Below are 16,276 nucleotides of genomic sequence, written 5' to 3' on the forward strand. Positions count from 1 at the left end.
GTATGAGCTTAATTGCCTTTGCTTCCAAATGTTTCCTGGCATAAAAGCCAAAGCTTTTGCCTGATTCTGTTGGGGTGTTTTGGTTGGTTGGTTGGGGCTTTTAGCTCTTTCCTTGCTCATGCACTGATACTAATTTTTACAGTGGACACAGGTAGACTCACCATCTGCTTTTTCACTGAATAAACAGAACAGAATCAAAAACCTGAAATAGCCTCTTCCTTCCCTCCCATCATATCTTACCTTAGAGTAACAATTCTCAAAACTGAAAACAGAAGCAAGGAAGAATTTAGAGAAATTTCATGGAGAACAAGAAACTCCTGACTGCATGGGAATCTTTTGACAACAGGGTTCTGTAAGAGATTGTGGACAATCTGAAGTATACCTTTGTGATGGGTTAAGGCCCATCCTGGAAGCAGGGGGGGAGGGCTTGTAAGAGCATTCCCCTCCCTGCAGGGCAATGTTGAGATGCTGCTCAGGCACTAAATTAAAGGAGTTAACACTGTATAGGAAGTTTTCTGGGAGTTTGCTCAACTCCCTGCTTCTCACTAATTTTCATGTTTAATATTTTCACATGTAAGATGATCAGGCAGTTCATGTCCTACATCAGCTGGACATCTTGGTAACTTGTACAGTGGGCTTTGGCATATTGCAGCATCACTGGTGTCTTACCAGAGCTTACTGGTATCAGTAGACCTCCAAGATCTGTAACATGGAGTCAACATCCAAATTAGATGGAATAAACATTGTGAAAGTATGGACAAGAGAGTAATAGAAAAGGGACATATATTCAGGCTGGTAGGTACCAGGAATTCTAAGAATGAGATCATCACTAGGAAAAATTACAATAGGAGCTCTTTCTGTGTTTTTTTTTTTTTTCCCCATCTTCCTCTAAACTGTAAAAATTAAAGAGTTAGAAGTAAACATAGCCCACTGACAAGAACTGACAACCTAGAATTCATTGAAGTCTTTTAGGACATTCTCCTGACCATAGATATGAGACATTAAACCCAATTATTTGTCAACTTTCTAAAAAATTTCCACTGAAACACACAAAGATACTACAAACTCACCAGCTCTAGTTCAGAAACTACCCTTGGTACAAATCATTGGAGACTGGAAGACAATACCCAGGGACTGCTGACTTTGCTTTTGTGTTTCTTCAGAGGCAATGGTATTGGACACTAAGAGTGAGGGGAGCTCTCAGTCTGAGCTGGTTTATGCTGTTGTATAGCACACTTCTCTGCTCCTCTTTTTATACAATCCATGTGAAAGGAAAATCAATTTGGGCTGAAAAAAGAAAAGAAAACACAGAGCACCTACTATGAAGGGAATTGCCTCCAGCACAACACAGGAAATGTGCGTCCAGCTTCCCTCAGGCTAAGTTCTGCACTGATGGTTGTAAAATAGGGTATTACTCAAGATAAGCAATGGAGTAAAATGTGTCCTACTTTAGACTTGGTATATGTTAGTCTTTTTAATGTTGAACTTCTGTAAACCTATGTTGAGTCCTAGCACATATCCAAGATTTTCCACAAATATTAGACAAAAGAAGACATAAGGTGATGACACACCGCTTTTAAACACAGCTGCTGATACACATTTGTTCAATAATGTGAAAAGATACTTTTACTAAGAGGGATATAATGCCACAGCTTGATGTAAACAAATCTTGAACTGGGTAACTGGAGAGCAAAGCAAAGCAAAGCAAAGCTTCACATTCTAATAGAGACTTTTTATCTTGTAGCTTAAAATTAGTTTCACGGACGCATATTCTCTTCACAAATCATAGACAGTCTTTCTTTACATAGAGACTGCTACAGTTTTAGGAAGTCCATATATTCACTTGCTGGCTTTTTGACCATCCAGTTAAAACAATATGTGGTGGGTGTTTTTTTTATACTGTTTATAAATAATCTATAATAATCTTTATGTAACCCACAACATCCAAAATCTTACCCACAGAGCAAAACTAAATTAAGGCATCAGACAGCAATCTATTAAGCAGGTATTCTGTGCATATACAATGCCAATTGAAAATGGTCAGACAGTGCACTCACTTTGAATTAAACATAACAAAAGGAGATATTTCTGGGTGTTAGCATACAGGGAAGGACCTGCATGCTGTGAGAGAAAATAATCATACGTCCTATCATGCTGTAAGTAAAGTCTGGCCACTCTATTAACTTGTGCCATGCCTGACAGAATTCAGCAGTCTCCCAGTGCTGCTTGAGGGGGTCAAGTTTTCCAGAAGCAGCTCAATAACCTCATCCACTCCCCATCAGGTAGAACCTGCAGTGTAACTACTGAAACATATTGATGGATACCAGATGCAGTTACTGTAAACAGACATTTTCTCTGCTTCAAATGACTGAAATTGATAGTTTCCATTTGGAGGTGGCAAAGTTAGAGAAGTGTGTATGTTACTTAACTTTGATGGACAATCTATCTATCATTAAAAATAAACACCAACAAAGAGGACAACTGTATTTTTCATCAAAAAGATCACAGGTAGTTCTACTTTCATCAGGCCTTCTCTAATGCCAGTAGCACAGGCACATATTTTCTTTCAAAGAAGCATCCCACTCATGAAAAATGTGGAATTCTCCCGTGTGCACACCACTACAGCTTGTTTGAGATCTTCCTCACATAAATTTTCAAGTTTCGGCCTAAAAAACTCTGCATGATTGACATAAATTTTAGCTGAAACCTTTGAGTAACCACCAGAATTTTCCATAGAAAGCAGACATCTTCAGGAAAAAAAATTATCAGTCAAAAATAGCTCTATATCAGGAACAGTTTCACTGGGAAATTTCCAGCAAGCTGTTTTCAGAAGTACAGGCAGTTCTTGAAAGGAGGTTTTGAAGGACATGTAACACAGAACGGGCTTTGTTCAGAGTATTTAGACACTAAAAATAAGAGGGCATAATTCCCATCAGTAAAAGAATACACAAATTCTAACAAATTACCTTTCTTTGCACTAGAAAGTTCAAGACTTTCTACTAAACTGACACAGAAAACCACAGAACACATAGCTGTTCTCTGCTGAAACAGAAAGGGAGAATAATATTTCTAGTATTTTGAAACATGCCAATTTATTAATTAAAACTTTTTTTTTTTTCAGAATAATATTTCAAATCGTAAATAGGTCTCTAAAAATTTGCTTTATCAGTTAATAAACATCTTTAAGCTACATGTGGCATTGGCATGAAGAGCTTAAACTACAGATGGCAAACCAGATCTCTTTATTTGCACATCCTTCTCTTCATCTGCAATGCTAAAGCAACCACAAAAAAAAAGGCAATGTATTTCTGCCAAATCAATGTCAATTTAAAATAGATTATTCCTTCTGGGTTTACACCATAATTTAATCCAATTAGTCAAAGATGAATGCATTATTGTTTTCTATCTAGATCTGAATTATAACCAGTATGCAAACCCAAAACCTCCCAAAGGCTATCCTAGGTAAAACCAGAAAAGACACAAGTTTTCACAGCCCTGATGCTCCCATAGGTACTGTACTGTTGAAATGCAATTATTTCTAATATATAAGGAAAGGTAAAGGGGTGAAGGGCTGTGCAGTGTATTTCCAAATGACGGATCTACAAATGAACTTCATTTGTGGCTGCTTCAGTGTAGGATTTAATTTATGTTTATTTAGAATAATGATAATAATAACATACAAGATAAATACAGACTATACTGACTCACTCCATGTTCCTTCTATTGCTTCTTCCTAATCAAGCAAAACTTACCAATTTCAATATGTCATTTGCCCACTGGTTTGACAGCTGTCTTCAGAGTTTTCCACAACCACAATCCCATTGTTCTGCATTGAAACAGACAATTGCTGCCTCATTTTAATTCCAATCCCACCATAAAATACAATTCTACTAGTAAGTTAAAAGATTAGTTTTAATAATTAGCAAGTACTAATAACTGTGCTCCTACTTGGCAGTTAGCTGTGCATTTTTTCACTTGCTTGTTTTCTTCTTTCAGTAAGTGCTCCCCATCCCCCTCCAGACATGTAGATAGCTTCCTTACACGCTTGGAAGGAATGGTGGAAAGCTACTTGAAACAGGGTTGTTACAAAGAACATAACTTTAAATGAGCTGGGAAAAGACCTTGGCTATTTCTTGGAGTTTTCTATTCCATATCTCTCAGTGCCTATTAAATACAAAGGTCTACATGCAGCTTCCATTTGGAAAAGTCCTACAACTGATGACATCTAGGGTGACCTCTCTGCATTACACTGTTATACTTCCTAAAAAATCTACTCACTGTTCCCAGGACATTAGAAATAGACACAATTTTGGTCCTACTAGAAAAACTAAGACTTAAAATTCATGTGAAGAGCAACTTTCAGCTCTGTGTAAAATGTAATTAGATGCAGTTCAGCTTCATCCTGGCTGTCATTGAGGCTAGCCTCAAAACACTTTGGGCAGCTATCCCTCTTCTTTTTTTGGCTGTATGTCCTCCTCTGGTTTTACCTCTGCATTTGCCAATCAGCCTTACAGATTTGCAACAATCTTTAAGAAATCCTTATAGATGAGTAGTAGGTGAGAAGTCCTCACATCTGATGCAAGGTGTGAATCCAAGGTATGCAACAGGCCTGATGCAGTGCAGAAATGTGGCTTATCCCGGCTCTTTCACTGAGAATGGCCTTCTGTTTCCCTTAGTAGCTTGAAATGTAAAGTTTGGGAGCCAAGAATTGCAAACTTTCTAAGGAACATCGTACTAGGGATTGCTCATTCAAGTACTGGATATGGATGGATATGTCCCTTCATTTGCTGTTTTTTGAGAAGACATATCCCAACTTTCAGGAATTGTACCTATCAGTATAAGAGTCCAAGAAAATACAAATTATTATTTACCTAGGTGTTATCTAAGGGCTGCTTCAGCCATACTTTTTCCTTGTAACCATGGACCTACCTCTTTCTTTATATCTCAGTTCTTCATATTGAAACGTAAGAGCTAATCACATCTCCCCATTACACAGTCATATGAGGATAAATAACCTAGGAGTTTGGCAATCAGATTATAACCAACCTTGAATAATATTCAGTTTGTGCTGAAATTTCAGCTCTGGCTTTTTTGAAGGCTGTTCAGGAATCAATAGCAAGCTTCAAAATACTTGAAAGAAGCATTGAAGTTGTTACTTTTGCTTTAGTTTGGGAATAACTGTAGTAGACTGCAATTACAAAAGAGAAGAGGACACATTTAGCATCTCAGATACATGGGCGGCACTCAGTGCCCAAGGGAGTATTTGCCACCAGCATTTGGCTGTTTCATTGAGGATTTCTGTTTGCTGACTAGTGTGTCTGAAGCATTTAAGGATAATGGGATGGAACCACTGGTTTACCTGCTTTCAAGCTCAAGCAACTCTCTTATAAATTGGAGTTTGGTTTCACTCACACTGAGACAATTTCTTTGGCTTTCTGTTCTCAACAGACAGGGTTAGTGGTAATGCTTTAAGCATAAATTCTGTCTCTGGTAAGCACTGACCAGTGCCTGAGTGCATAGGAAGGTCTGGGTTTTCCAAAGGCACAGGAGAACACACTGTATTTATTTTAGCAACAACACTGGCTTTTGTGTATTAGTACAAAAGGAAAAAAAAAGACTGAAATTAAAGCCACATGAATATTAAATGAAGCTTTAAATAATTTTGTTACTAGTTCTGCCCTGCAGATGGCTTTGCTTAAGGATACTACTAATGAACAGTCAGAAATACACATGCACACCTGAAACAGATTTTATTTCTTAATTAACGAAGCGAAAACTCATTAACAGAGTGAGCAGAGAGAGCTTTGAGTAACTTTGAGGTGAACCATTTCCATTTTGGTACTTGAGTTCAGCTTCTCTAAATCTGCTGAATCACAGTGAAACTAACTGCATGGAAGCAGAAGTAAGAAGTAAGAAAACATCACGATTTAAAGCCAGAAGAATGAACAGCAATTTTTTTTTCTGGAAGCTTTTTTTCTTTCTTTCTTTCTTTTTTTTTTTTGGAGGGTGGGGGGGTGTGTGTATGTGTGCCAGGAGGGTAAGTATACAATGCTCCATGATGCTACAAAAACACCATTAGAATGATCATTTTGAAACAACCTACTGGACTTTGCTTGTTCAAGATAGGAAGTAGGAATGTCATTCATAGTAAATATGTTTTCCTAGCAGTGTCCAAAATTGTCCAAACACTACGAATTTCTCATGTTCATCTAGGATTACAAACAATGCACTCACTGTGTATTATTATTTCTCTATTACACCAGAAAAAAAAAAGTTTTGTTTTTCTGTGATCAGCTATGATGGCTAATTGCATAATCTAATGTCAACAGTTCAGGTCTCTGACTGAAGACATGAGTCAAAGCTCCTCAAATTCAATTAAAAATGCCACAGATGACAACAAAGCAGCCCACCCTGAGAGTGAGAAGCTGGAAAGGCATATGCTGATAGAGCTCAAATACAATTGATAATTCAGGTGAAAATGTATTTTTCAGAAAAATTCCACTAGAAATCACTGCAGAAAAGGAGAAGCAAGTCCACTTAAGCACAGATCAAACATACGTTCCAAGTAACTCTACACATCCTCATTCAAAATGCTTTTCAGTGTGCTCAGGTGTACTTCAGGTATATGAGTTAGGATTAATAGGAAATGCACGACTGAAGCTCCATACACACATCTACAGATGGCCCTAGCTAGAAGCAAAAATCATGTAAAGTAAGAAGAGTTTCAAATAGAGAGACTTGTACTGTAACAGAGAATAGTTGCATGTACTATCCTGTAATAAGTATGATAATCAGGCACAGTCCTGTTTTGAGTGATAAAAATGCATACAGGCAGGCTATAAAGTTGTGTAAATCAACATAGCACCATTAACTTCAGAGTTGAAGAACCTGGCCATCCCATTTAATTGACATTTTAAGCCTGAATGAGACCAGCAGATTCTCAATATCTTGCATGATAATTAGACTGTACCCTATATATAATGTATGAAGAACCAGACTTCTTCTTATTCTAGTGATAAAATTTGGTATTTCTGGATGAATAAATGTAATGACAAAGAGGAAATTAACAGCAAATCATTGTGGTTAATAAGGAAGTGTTGATCCAAAATATTAATTCTCCTCACAGAAGGAAGACAAGCTAGACAGTAGGCTGCAGCAGTGCTGCAGAAGAATTGGCAATTAGACAATTGCTATGTGTACTGTCTTTTAAAGTACAAAGAGATGATTTGTCTTTGCCAGACTGTGAAGAAGGTAAGCTGACATAAATTAGAAGACACTAATAGATGTTAGTTTCTTATTATTCACATTGGCAAGGTTCTCCATCATCTTCATAGAACACAAGTAATGACTAGAAAAATATACAGAAAGTTTTACTCTATTATTATAGGCTCCTTCAGACAGGCACTTCAAAAGTAATCCCTGCAGAAATATCCAAATGCCAAACAAGCATCAAGAACACAGCAGAGCAGACACTATTCATCCCATTTCTAGTGCCCCAAATCTACATAATGCTTTTCCTCTCACAGATCCCTCCATTCTGCACAACAGCCTGGTTCAGCTTCTCACCCATAGGAAAAACACACAATAATAAAATTCCACTGGAAAAATACAGAGCACCAGAGCAGAAGGAGAGGCTATTTAATCATCTTTATGTACCAGTGTGACCTGTTTCTGATGAGCAAGTCCTGGCATGGTAAATGCTGAATGCTGCTCCACACAGCCCTGGAAGGCCACTCAACAGCATGATCCTACCAAATCTTTAGTATCGTGAGCGTTGCAACATAAAAACACAGGACTGCTCAATGTTGTGTAAAGGCTCCCAAAGAAATGTGCATTGGTCATAGACAGATTTAGAACAATATCCTTGAAGATATTAAAAATTCAACCGATGAAGTGCCAGAGACAGAGGACTTCTAACCTATGTGCTTCTAGGGTGCGTTTCTACACACAAAACTGTCAGTTCTTCTTGCAAGGCCTATTGGTTATCAAGGAAGTTCTTCCCTCAGCAATGCCTCATTTTAGCTACTCTGGTTAAGAAAAGTAAGTAAACCACAGGCAAAGGTAGTTTCAATGGTACTGAAGGATAAGAAAATTAAGATCTTGAAGTACAAAAGGGGTAGAACATTGCTTGATAATTACATTAAAATGTAAATGCTCTGAGGATATTAGGTGAAGATGTGAAATGGCATTAACTCTGAAGACCTAACAAATTAATTTAGGTGAGTGAAAGTACAAATGTAAATGGTTTGTACCCAGCTGAGCTCAGTTTTGTTTGTGCACTTTCACACATCTCTCCTGGCTGAAGTACTCTGAGGACGGTGGGCCCAGATAGATAAGGAGGTTGTGAAAGTCTCTCCCATATCTTTCAGGCTCCTTATACCACTGGGTTTTGAAGTTTTTGCTATTTTTTGTTTATTTGCTTTGTGGGGTTATTTTATGAAAAAGTTTGATCCTGATGTTGCTAGATGTGAACAGCTTTTTTAGTATTAAATAATTCATAATTATTTTAGCAATTCAGAACCTACACTTTTAGATTAACATCCAAGCTGGTCAGACATAGCAGGTGAGCATGCTGTTAAATCACATACTACTCTGAAGTCCCATTTCAAAGCTCCAGCCCTGGAATCACTCTTTCTAAAGCAATGTGGTCAGCACCTGCAGATTTAACACCTACCTCTGAGCTTCCACATGCACACAGGGCTTTAGAGAATGGCTTTGGTACTGACGTACAAATCAATGCAGGCATATTTGTACCACTGCTCATGAATAGGGGATTCAACTTGTATCAAAACAAAAGTTTTCTGAGCATGCAGACTCAAAAAACGAACAGACTTAAGCTGGAAACAGCTTCAGTGATAACTGGTTTTGTTTGATGGCTTATACATACAGCAATCTCACATGTAGAGACTTCTAGGTATTCCACAGCTTTACTGGGTGGTGATGGGGAAGATAAAACAAATATTTTTCCTTTATCTGATCATGTGTAAATGAATGATTCAACTGCTCCATCAGTGATAAGATGATTGCTAAATGGTTCTTCTCAACTTCTATCAATGGCCTGATGAAAGAAATTAACACTGACAGTGATAAGGTGTTTTCTCAGGCATTGAGACTTCATGGCAAGGGAGGATTTCTGTTGAGGTCACAATACATGTTATCAGTTGAATATTTTCTTCATTAAAAGCATTAGAGGTGTCCAAGAATTTGCCTGATATTTAAGCAACTTCTGGATTATGCTTTTGTCTTTCCAGTGCTGTTGCTCACCCCTACTGAATGCACAGGCTGTAATATAAATCAATTTGTTCACCATCTTTCCTCCGTCACTTATTCTGTTACAGTTCTCTCGGTAATTCATTACAGGGCCTCACCTAATCCGTCTCCAGATTTGGGGGACTCTGTAATGTAAATGTATTTGCTTGAATATGTCAGGCTTAATGGACATGTTTTAGGAAGATGCATGTCAGACTTTATGTATTTACCACATTAATCAGGCTTGTTTCTTTCACATCTATTTCCATTCCCTGAGAATAAGAAAGCATGAATTCAATAGTGGTTTACTGAGTACACCAGAAGAAACACCCAAACTTTTAGCAGTTTACGTAATGGTTGATAAAACAAAGTCTTTTGTTCAGCAGAGGAGGGTGTCCAGTAGTTTTAATCCTCTTACTGGAACCTTGGTGCCTTGCTTATTAAACAAGCAGATGAACTGCAATAGTTTTCATCAAGTTTTGAAACAGACCATTGGATAACACAATTAAGTGTTTTGAGTCTTTCTGACAGAAAAGTCTGCTTATGATGTGTGGGGTTTTATTATCATATATATAGTTTCATAGTATGGCTACTGGGAGCTGAATAAAACAGTATCAGAATACAAAGATAAGGCTATAATCTTCAGCATTTGATACTTCAATACAAATAATTAGAATGCTGACATATCATTTTAAGGCAAACCCACTTACATCTACGTTATGCATCCTGTGTTTGCTACCAGAACATCCGTAAAATTGCTATCAAGTTACTAGCAACTTATGTATAAAACTTGCTGTGAAGGACATTCCTGGTTTCTACTGAAAATGTAGTTTGATCACTTCTGTTTGCTCCATATAAAAGTTAAAGGGGTGGACTTTAAAAAACAAGGCAACATATAAAATAGTAACAACATTTCCTTTCTGGACCATTAGGCATCTAAGGGATTCAGCCAAATGTTCCCTAAAGAAGGCAAATCTCCAAAAAGTTGCTTAGAAGACAGAGCTTCCCTTTTCTGACCAGACTGCCTTTAAATTAAACTGCAAACCCCTTGTGCAAGGTTGCTCTTGGAAAGCAGGAAAAAATGATGATAAAGCCTGCTATAAGGGAGACGATTATCTAGAACTTTAATGGAATTGAGCACTGGGCTACAGCAGAGCTACAAAAGAATCCCTTGACCTCAGTGTGTGTTTTTATTCTAGCACAAAGCAGCAGTCTACAATGCACTTTCAATGCTGTTTTGCTAGCACAGAAGCCCAACCCTCTATCTAGCTAGAAACTTTTCAAAACCCTTTCAAGGATCTACAGACATCTTCTTTGTATTATAGAAATGTCGGTATCTACAAAGTTCCCATTTATTGTTGGGCAAATCAATTCTGAGTGACTGTCCTGGACCTCTAATGAAAATCTGACAAAAATTAGAACCAAGTCTTTCTTCAAAGTTTCACAAAATCTGACTACCTTTATCTTTATAATCTTCTGAGTCTCTTTTTCACCTAAAATACTCCAAACTAAAAATAGGACTGAATGCCACAGATATTTCATTCCAAGAACTGTGAATCTTTCTACTGTGGGTACCAACCCCAGCCTGCCTCGGGGAATAAACTCCCCATGTGACTCCAATAAGTAGTATCCAGTGCTTCCAGGGGAGCAGATAGTACCAGTTAACACTCAGACATATTTTGGATTGCTACTACCACTTCTTTCACTAGTAAGTATTTGCTCTCTAGAGTACCCACAACACTCAAGCAAACTGCAGGTCTACTCTTATTTATTTGTTTAGTTTTTACCAATGATGTTATTCTGAGGGCAAAACCTACCTCCATTGATGTTCCTGATGTCAAAGCTCAACAAGTTTTGTTATCAGAGACTTAATTTGGCCTTTTAGTTCAACCAGTGGCATATTAAAGATAACATTTGAGAGCAAAAACTTTCCACTTCAAGAAAACACTTCCTTTAGATGAACTAATTATGTTTTAGTGTACTCCCTGAAATTCAGTGCTTTAGATCAGAGGTACTTTGATTAATTTAGGAATCACTAAGCCTTTGCACCTCAAGGTGCCTGTATTTTAGCCATAACAGATGAGTATTATAATCAAGGAAACTGTCTTTGGCATGACTGTTATTGTATACCATAGTACTCTCATGTGAAGTTGTCTGCAAGAATGAATTTTTCAGTAATTAACATTTGTTTGCTTGTGCTGTGGAATTTTGCCTTTTCCCTTGGGGCTGTTTATGAATGAAAACTCTTAATAGGTTATAATTAATACAATCACACTTCTCCAAGAGTGGGTGCTAATTTGAAGCAGTACTTGAAATATGAAGCAATAAACTTTCTCACAAATAATTCTTTCTTCTCCAGATGTCCAATTATTAACTTCTCTATGTAAAGGTGTCCTGTGTTACTGCCTTGTCATTTTTTTTGCTATTGTGACAATGGGGAAATTCAAAAGAAACACTGACACTTTTGCTCCCTTGGGGGAAGTAGAATGCTTTTTCTTTGTAAAATCAAGGTGTGGAGGGGGCAGTATGCTTACACCACAGCAGTACTGTCAGGAGCTTGACATATCATATTACAAGAGGGATATGGACGTGCTGGAATGTGTCCAGAGAAGGACCACAAGGATGATCAGAGGGCTGGAGTACCTCTCCTATGAGGACAGACTGAAAGAGTTGGGGCTGTTCAGTCTGCAGAAGAGAAGGCTCCGAGGTGACCTAATTGTGCCCTTCCAGTATCTGAAGGGGGCCTACAAGAAGGCTGGGGAGGGACTTCTCAGGATTATCAGGTAGTGATAGGACTAGGGGGAATGGAATGAAGCTGGAGGTGGGGAGATTCAGGCTGGACGTGAGGAGGAAGTTCTTCCCCATGAGAGTGGTGAAGCCCTGGAATGGGTTGTCCAGGGAAGTGGTTGAGGCCCTGTCCCTGGAGGTGTTTAAGACCAGGCTGGATGAGGCTCTGGCCAGCCTGATCTAATGTGGGGTGTCCCTGCCCATGGCAGGGGGTTGGAACTAGATGATTCTTGTGGTCCCTTCCAACCCTCACTGATACTATGATTTGTATTCAACAGAAGAATTTTATTTATAGGAATATTTGGAGACCCTGCTGTACTTGTCTGAGCTGGGGAATCTCTCATGGCATGAAGGGAGAATTGACCTTTTTATCATGTCCTTCCTCATACTAGGTTCTTCAGCACTTCCCATTTCATCACCCTATCAAAACCCTACGACTTTACTGCAAAGGGCTTGAAGAAGAAGTTCTGAAGATGTCTGGACCTGTCTGTGAGAAGTGGGAGCACAGGTAACATCTGTGCTGCCAGGGCCACATTTGGCATCCTCACTAACAGTACAGCAGAAGCATCCAAGGTATGACATATTCTTGTTTAAAATATTTTGAAAATGTTTTGAATAAAAGTTTAAATACAGCAGAGCATAATGCAAATGATCACTTCATATGGCAGTGACCATGTGTTCCAGAGACACAGGTATATAAGAAGGGCAATTTTCTGTTACTGTGCATTAAGCATTCTTGCATTGTTTCAATCTAGCAAATCCAAAGAGTCAGCAAAATACTTAAAGTTGTTTAGATTAACAACTGACAATAAATTAAAAACACAGCAACTGACATTTTACACATTTTTAATACACCCAGGAGTATCTCATTATTAGAAAGTGATGAACCAGCATTGTCTTACATGATACCAACCTTGAAGACTGTTCAGCTACATGTATCTGGCTTATTAGCTAACTGGGCAGACCTGAGGTCAGTTTAGGTATTTCACAGTGACAACAACAGCAGTACCTGTTCTTCCTATTACACAGAAAACATCTTACCTGCTTCATCATAGCCTTTCTACATTTTATGAATGTTCTGCTCCATTTTTTTAGCAGTTTAGATAAAAAACAGTAGAATGAACTCATTAAAGTACAGCTACAAAACCACAGTGATCTTTGTTCTCTTAAAACAACTGCTTATGATGGTGAAAAACACAGTAAGAGATGAACTAACAGCCCAGTGAAATTCTTAAGATTTCAAAGATGTTCATGTTCTGGAACACTATGGAACAGTTCCATGAAAAGAACAGACCAAAAGCCACAACCATGACATGAACTGCCGTCTTTGGACTAAGGACCTGGCTCACTATCATGTGCTTGATGGCAGCAAGGCATAGCATTTATAGAGGCAACCTTCCTGCACTATTCCCTTCTGCTTCTGACAACCAGAAGCTTATTAGTTAATGACAAGGACAAAATTGGCTTTCTCACATCTCAGATAATTCTCCTCAGCAACAATTTCTTTATAACCTTCACAAGTTCTTTGTTGTGTATGATTCTGACTAAAAATTGCAAGCTGATGTGGGAAGCGTTCCAAATGAATGTTTCTTAAAGCTGCTGAGAGTTTTGGTCTTGAAAACAATCAGCATTGCTTCTCGCGCTGTGAAAACCTTTGTATCAGAAAAATGCCAGAAGCCCTAGCAAGGAATTTGGTAAAAGAATCTGAACAAGACCTAGGAAAGCTTGCTATCCTCAAAGAGCAATGTGGACATACATTAGGAAAAATAACAAGGTAAGATAAAGCATAGCCTGATGAGAATGGAATAAAACACAGTATGATACTGATTTAAGACTCGCCGTGCAAATGTTAACAAATTTGATTAGACTTCTATTATTTTTATGGTGCCATTGCTACCTCTTGCACATAATGTCTCCCACCATCAAAGTTTCTCAATATTAACACCTAGATCCTCTGAGCAAACTCCTTGAGTTAGTCTAGGTGGTTTCACAAGGCACTAGAGGGCTATCTGTGTTGAGCCTTTAAGAGATGGCACTGTCTAGGGAAAAGAAGATGCTTTTGCAATTGGTATAACTCAGATCACAGAAAGTTCTTTGCACAAATTTCCCAAGGGCAGTGCTGCCTGGTGTAGCTCTACAAACTGTGGACTTGCATAGACCTGGGCCACAGGCCTGCCTGTCATTTTACCCGTGTCATCAGCCCTGAAAAAGGTGAAGAAAAAGGTCTTTTCTTTACAAAAAATGACTTTGGTGCATAGGAAGGCCGTACCCACAGTGATGAACTCTCTTAGCTAACTGAGGGCCTCATGAACCTAAGGCACAACTCCAGTCTGACTTTGTGAAGTTCCATCCAACCTTTTCTATAACTACTATCTCTTGTCAGAGACTCATATTTGGTGCCTGTGGGAGGAGTGAAATATTAACACTCTCGAAAGCCACCTGCATGACATATTGCAGGACCCAATAACAAAGTAATATATCAAAATATATAGCACTTAGGTATGGGCCACAACCACCAACTACACTGATGAACACCAAGGAAGCACTGGTTATTCTTGTTCAGTATCTGGACTAAAAAAATCCAACCCAAACATTTAACATCAATTCAAAGTAAGTTTTGAGAATCTTGAGGCAGACACACAACATTCTGAAGAACCTTAAGTGAACAATTTTTCATAATAGGAAGTTAGTCCTTTATTCACAGAGCTCTTTTCAGGGCTAGTGCCTACCCACTCACTGAATCTCCTCAGAGTCTTACTTTGAACATCAGTCAAAATTCCTGTTATTGAGTTGCTGTAATGGACCCCCATTATAGCTGGGTTCTTAGAGAGGGAAGAGTTTAGGTATTTTTTTGTGCAAGTAAGATGGCTAAATGTGGGACTGAAAAGGATGTACACATCAGTACACATCAGTAAAGCGTGCAAAGCCATTCAAAGAGAAATGTGTTTCAGTGTCATACCTCTGTTCAGACCCGCTTGGTGGGTTCATAGTATTAGTGAAATGTAAGAGCTTCTGGATTGCAAAATCACTTACAGTGTCCTTAAAATTCTGAATCAGATTTTAACTATTGCCACAGTCTCTGCTTGCAAAGGGAACTTGCTAAAGGAGAATCTCATTCCAAGTCAGTTCCTTATACTGGTGACATACTGCTCTAATACAGATCCTAAGTAGAATTCTGTTTTGCCCTCCATTGCCTCTTAGGTATTTTAACATGTTCTGAGGCTAAAAATTAGTACATGCCAATCAAAAAGCAGGGTGGATTGTGCAGGGTGGATGGTCCTACCCTCCTAAAAAGCATAGAGCAAAGGCAACTTTATTTTCAACAACAGTTTCAAGGTCTTCTGAACAGATGCCTGGTTTGTTACTCCTTCTGGAATAACTCCTTCTAGTTTATTACAACAATTATTTTGCTATTCAGAATATTATTCTGAATTTTACTAATTCAAGGCCAGATGACAGTTAAGTGTATCACTATATGCATTCCACTAGCTTTAGAGGCTAAAATGATCTTTCAGAACCAGATTCCAAAGCTTGCATCACACTGATCTGCAATTGGTAATGGTATGTACTGATCTTTTATTATAGTTGGATTAATTTGTCTATCCATTAACATGAATGCTAAAGCTGACATTAGGTGGGCAAACAAAGTAACGAGAATTAAACATTGGTTTGTTTTTTTTTCCCCCAGGAACTGTGACAGCAATAAAATCCAGTGTAAAATATAATTTTGTACCTATCACATGACTCTGACATGTAGTCCTTGTCATGGTGTCCTCCTCTTCTTCTTGCAGGTTTTCTGTGACTACTTTAGCCTGTGCATAGTACAACAAAAGTGAAGAACATCTGTGACTCTGTTTATGTTGTTTCATGGTAACTATAGAATACCTTTACAGAAATAAACCAGAATAAACTTATAGGGCAGCCAAGAGTAGAAGTATACAGTCTGCCTTATTCTATGATTGATATTTGAGAATAACAACCTAATTCACAATCACAATATACAGCAGTCAAAAATTACCCTTGGAAGACACAATTCCTCAAAAAGAAAAGTTTCCTTTCTGCATTAAAATAAAAAAATAAAGAAAAAAAGAATTATGCTCAGCTCTCCTTACCTCTTATTTGTTGCTGCCTAGAAATACCATGTTACACTCTCTATGCTAAAAAACAAGTGAGCTTAATACATGGTGTGGTACCCCTCTAGTTCAGTTTCCAAACACTGGACTTTGGTGGCTTTGTTTCC

At 38.2% G+C, this 16,276-nt stretch overlaps 1 protein-coding gene across 10 annotated transcripts in view; it reads right to left on the reverse strand.

Annotated features, from left to right (window-relative positions):
- The window catches only part of NCKAP5 (NCK associated protein 5), a 257,106-nt gene that overhangs the window by 37,875 nt on the left and 202,955 nt on the right, over positions 1-16,276 (reverse strand). For 7 of the 10 annotated variants that reach the window (XM_054176887.1, XM_054176890.1, XM_054176884.1 and 4 more), the window contains one exon: positions 15,770-15,848. The exons of 1 other annotated variant lie outside the window; for it this stretch is intronic. In XM_054176887.1, coding sequence (XP_054032862.1) covers positions 15,770-15,848 — 79 coding nt within the window. Of the gene's footprint in view, positions 1-3,752; positions 3,827-15,769; positions 15,849-16,034; positions 16,095-16,276 lie in introns of those variants that run through there. 2 more of the 10 variants (XM_054176930.1, XM_054176937.1) reach the window with 2 other exon arrangements.

The sequence above is a fragment of the Dryobates pubescens genome, chromosome 2 (genome assembly GCF_014839835.1).
Source record: "Dryobates pubescens isolate bDryPub1 chromosome 2, bDryPub1.pri, whole genome shotgun sequence".
NCBI lineage: Eukaryota > Metazoa > Chordata > Aves > Piciformes > Picidae > Dryobates > Dryobates pubescens.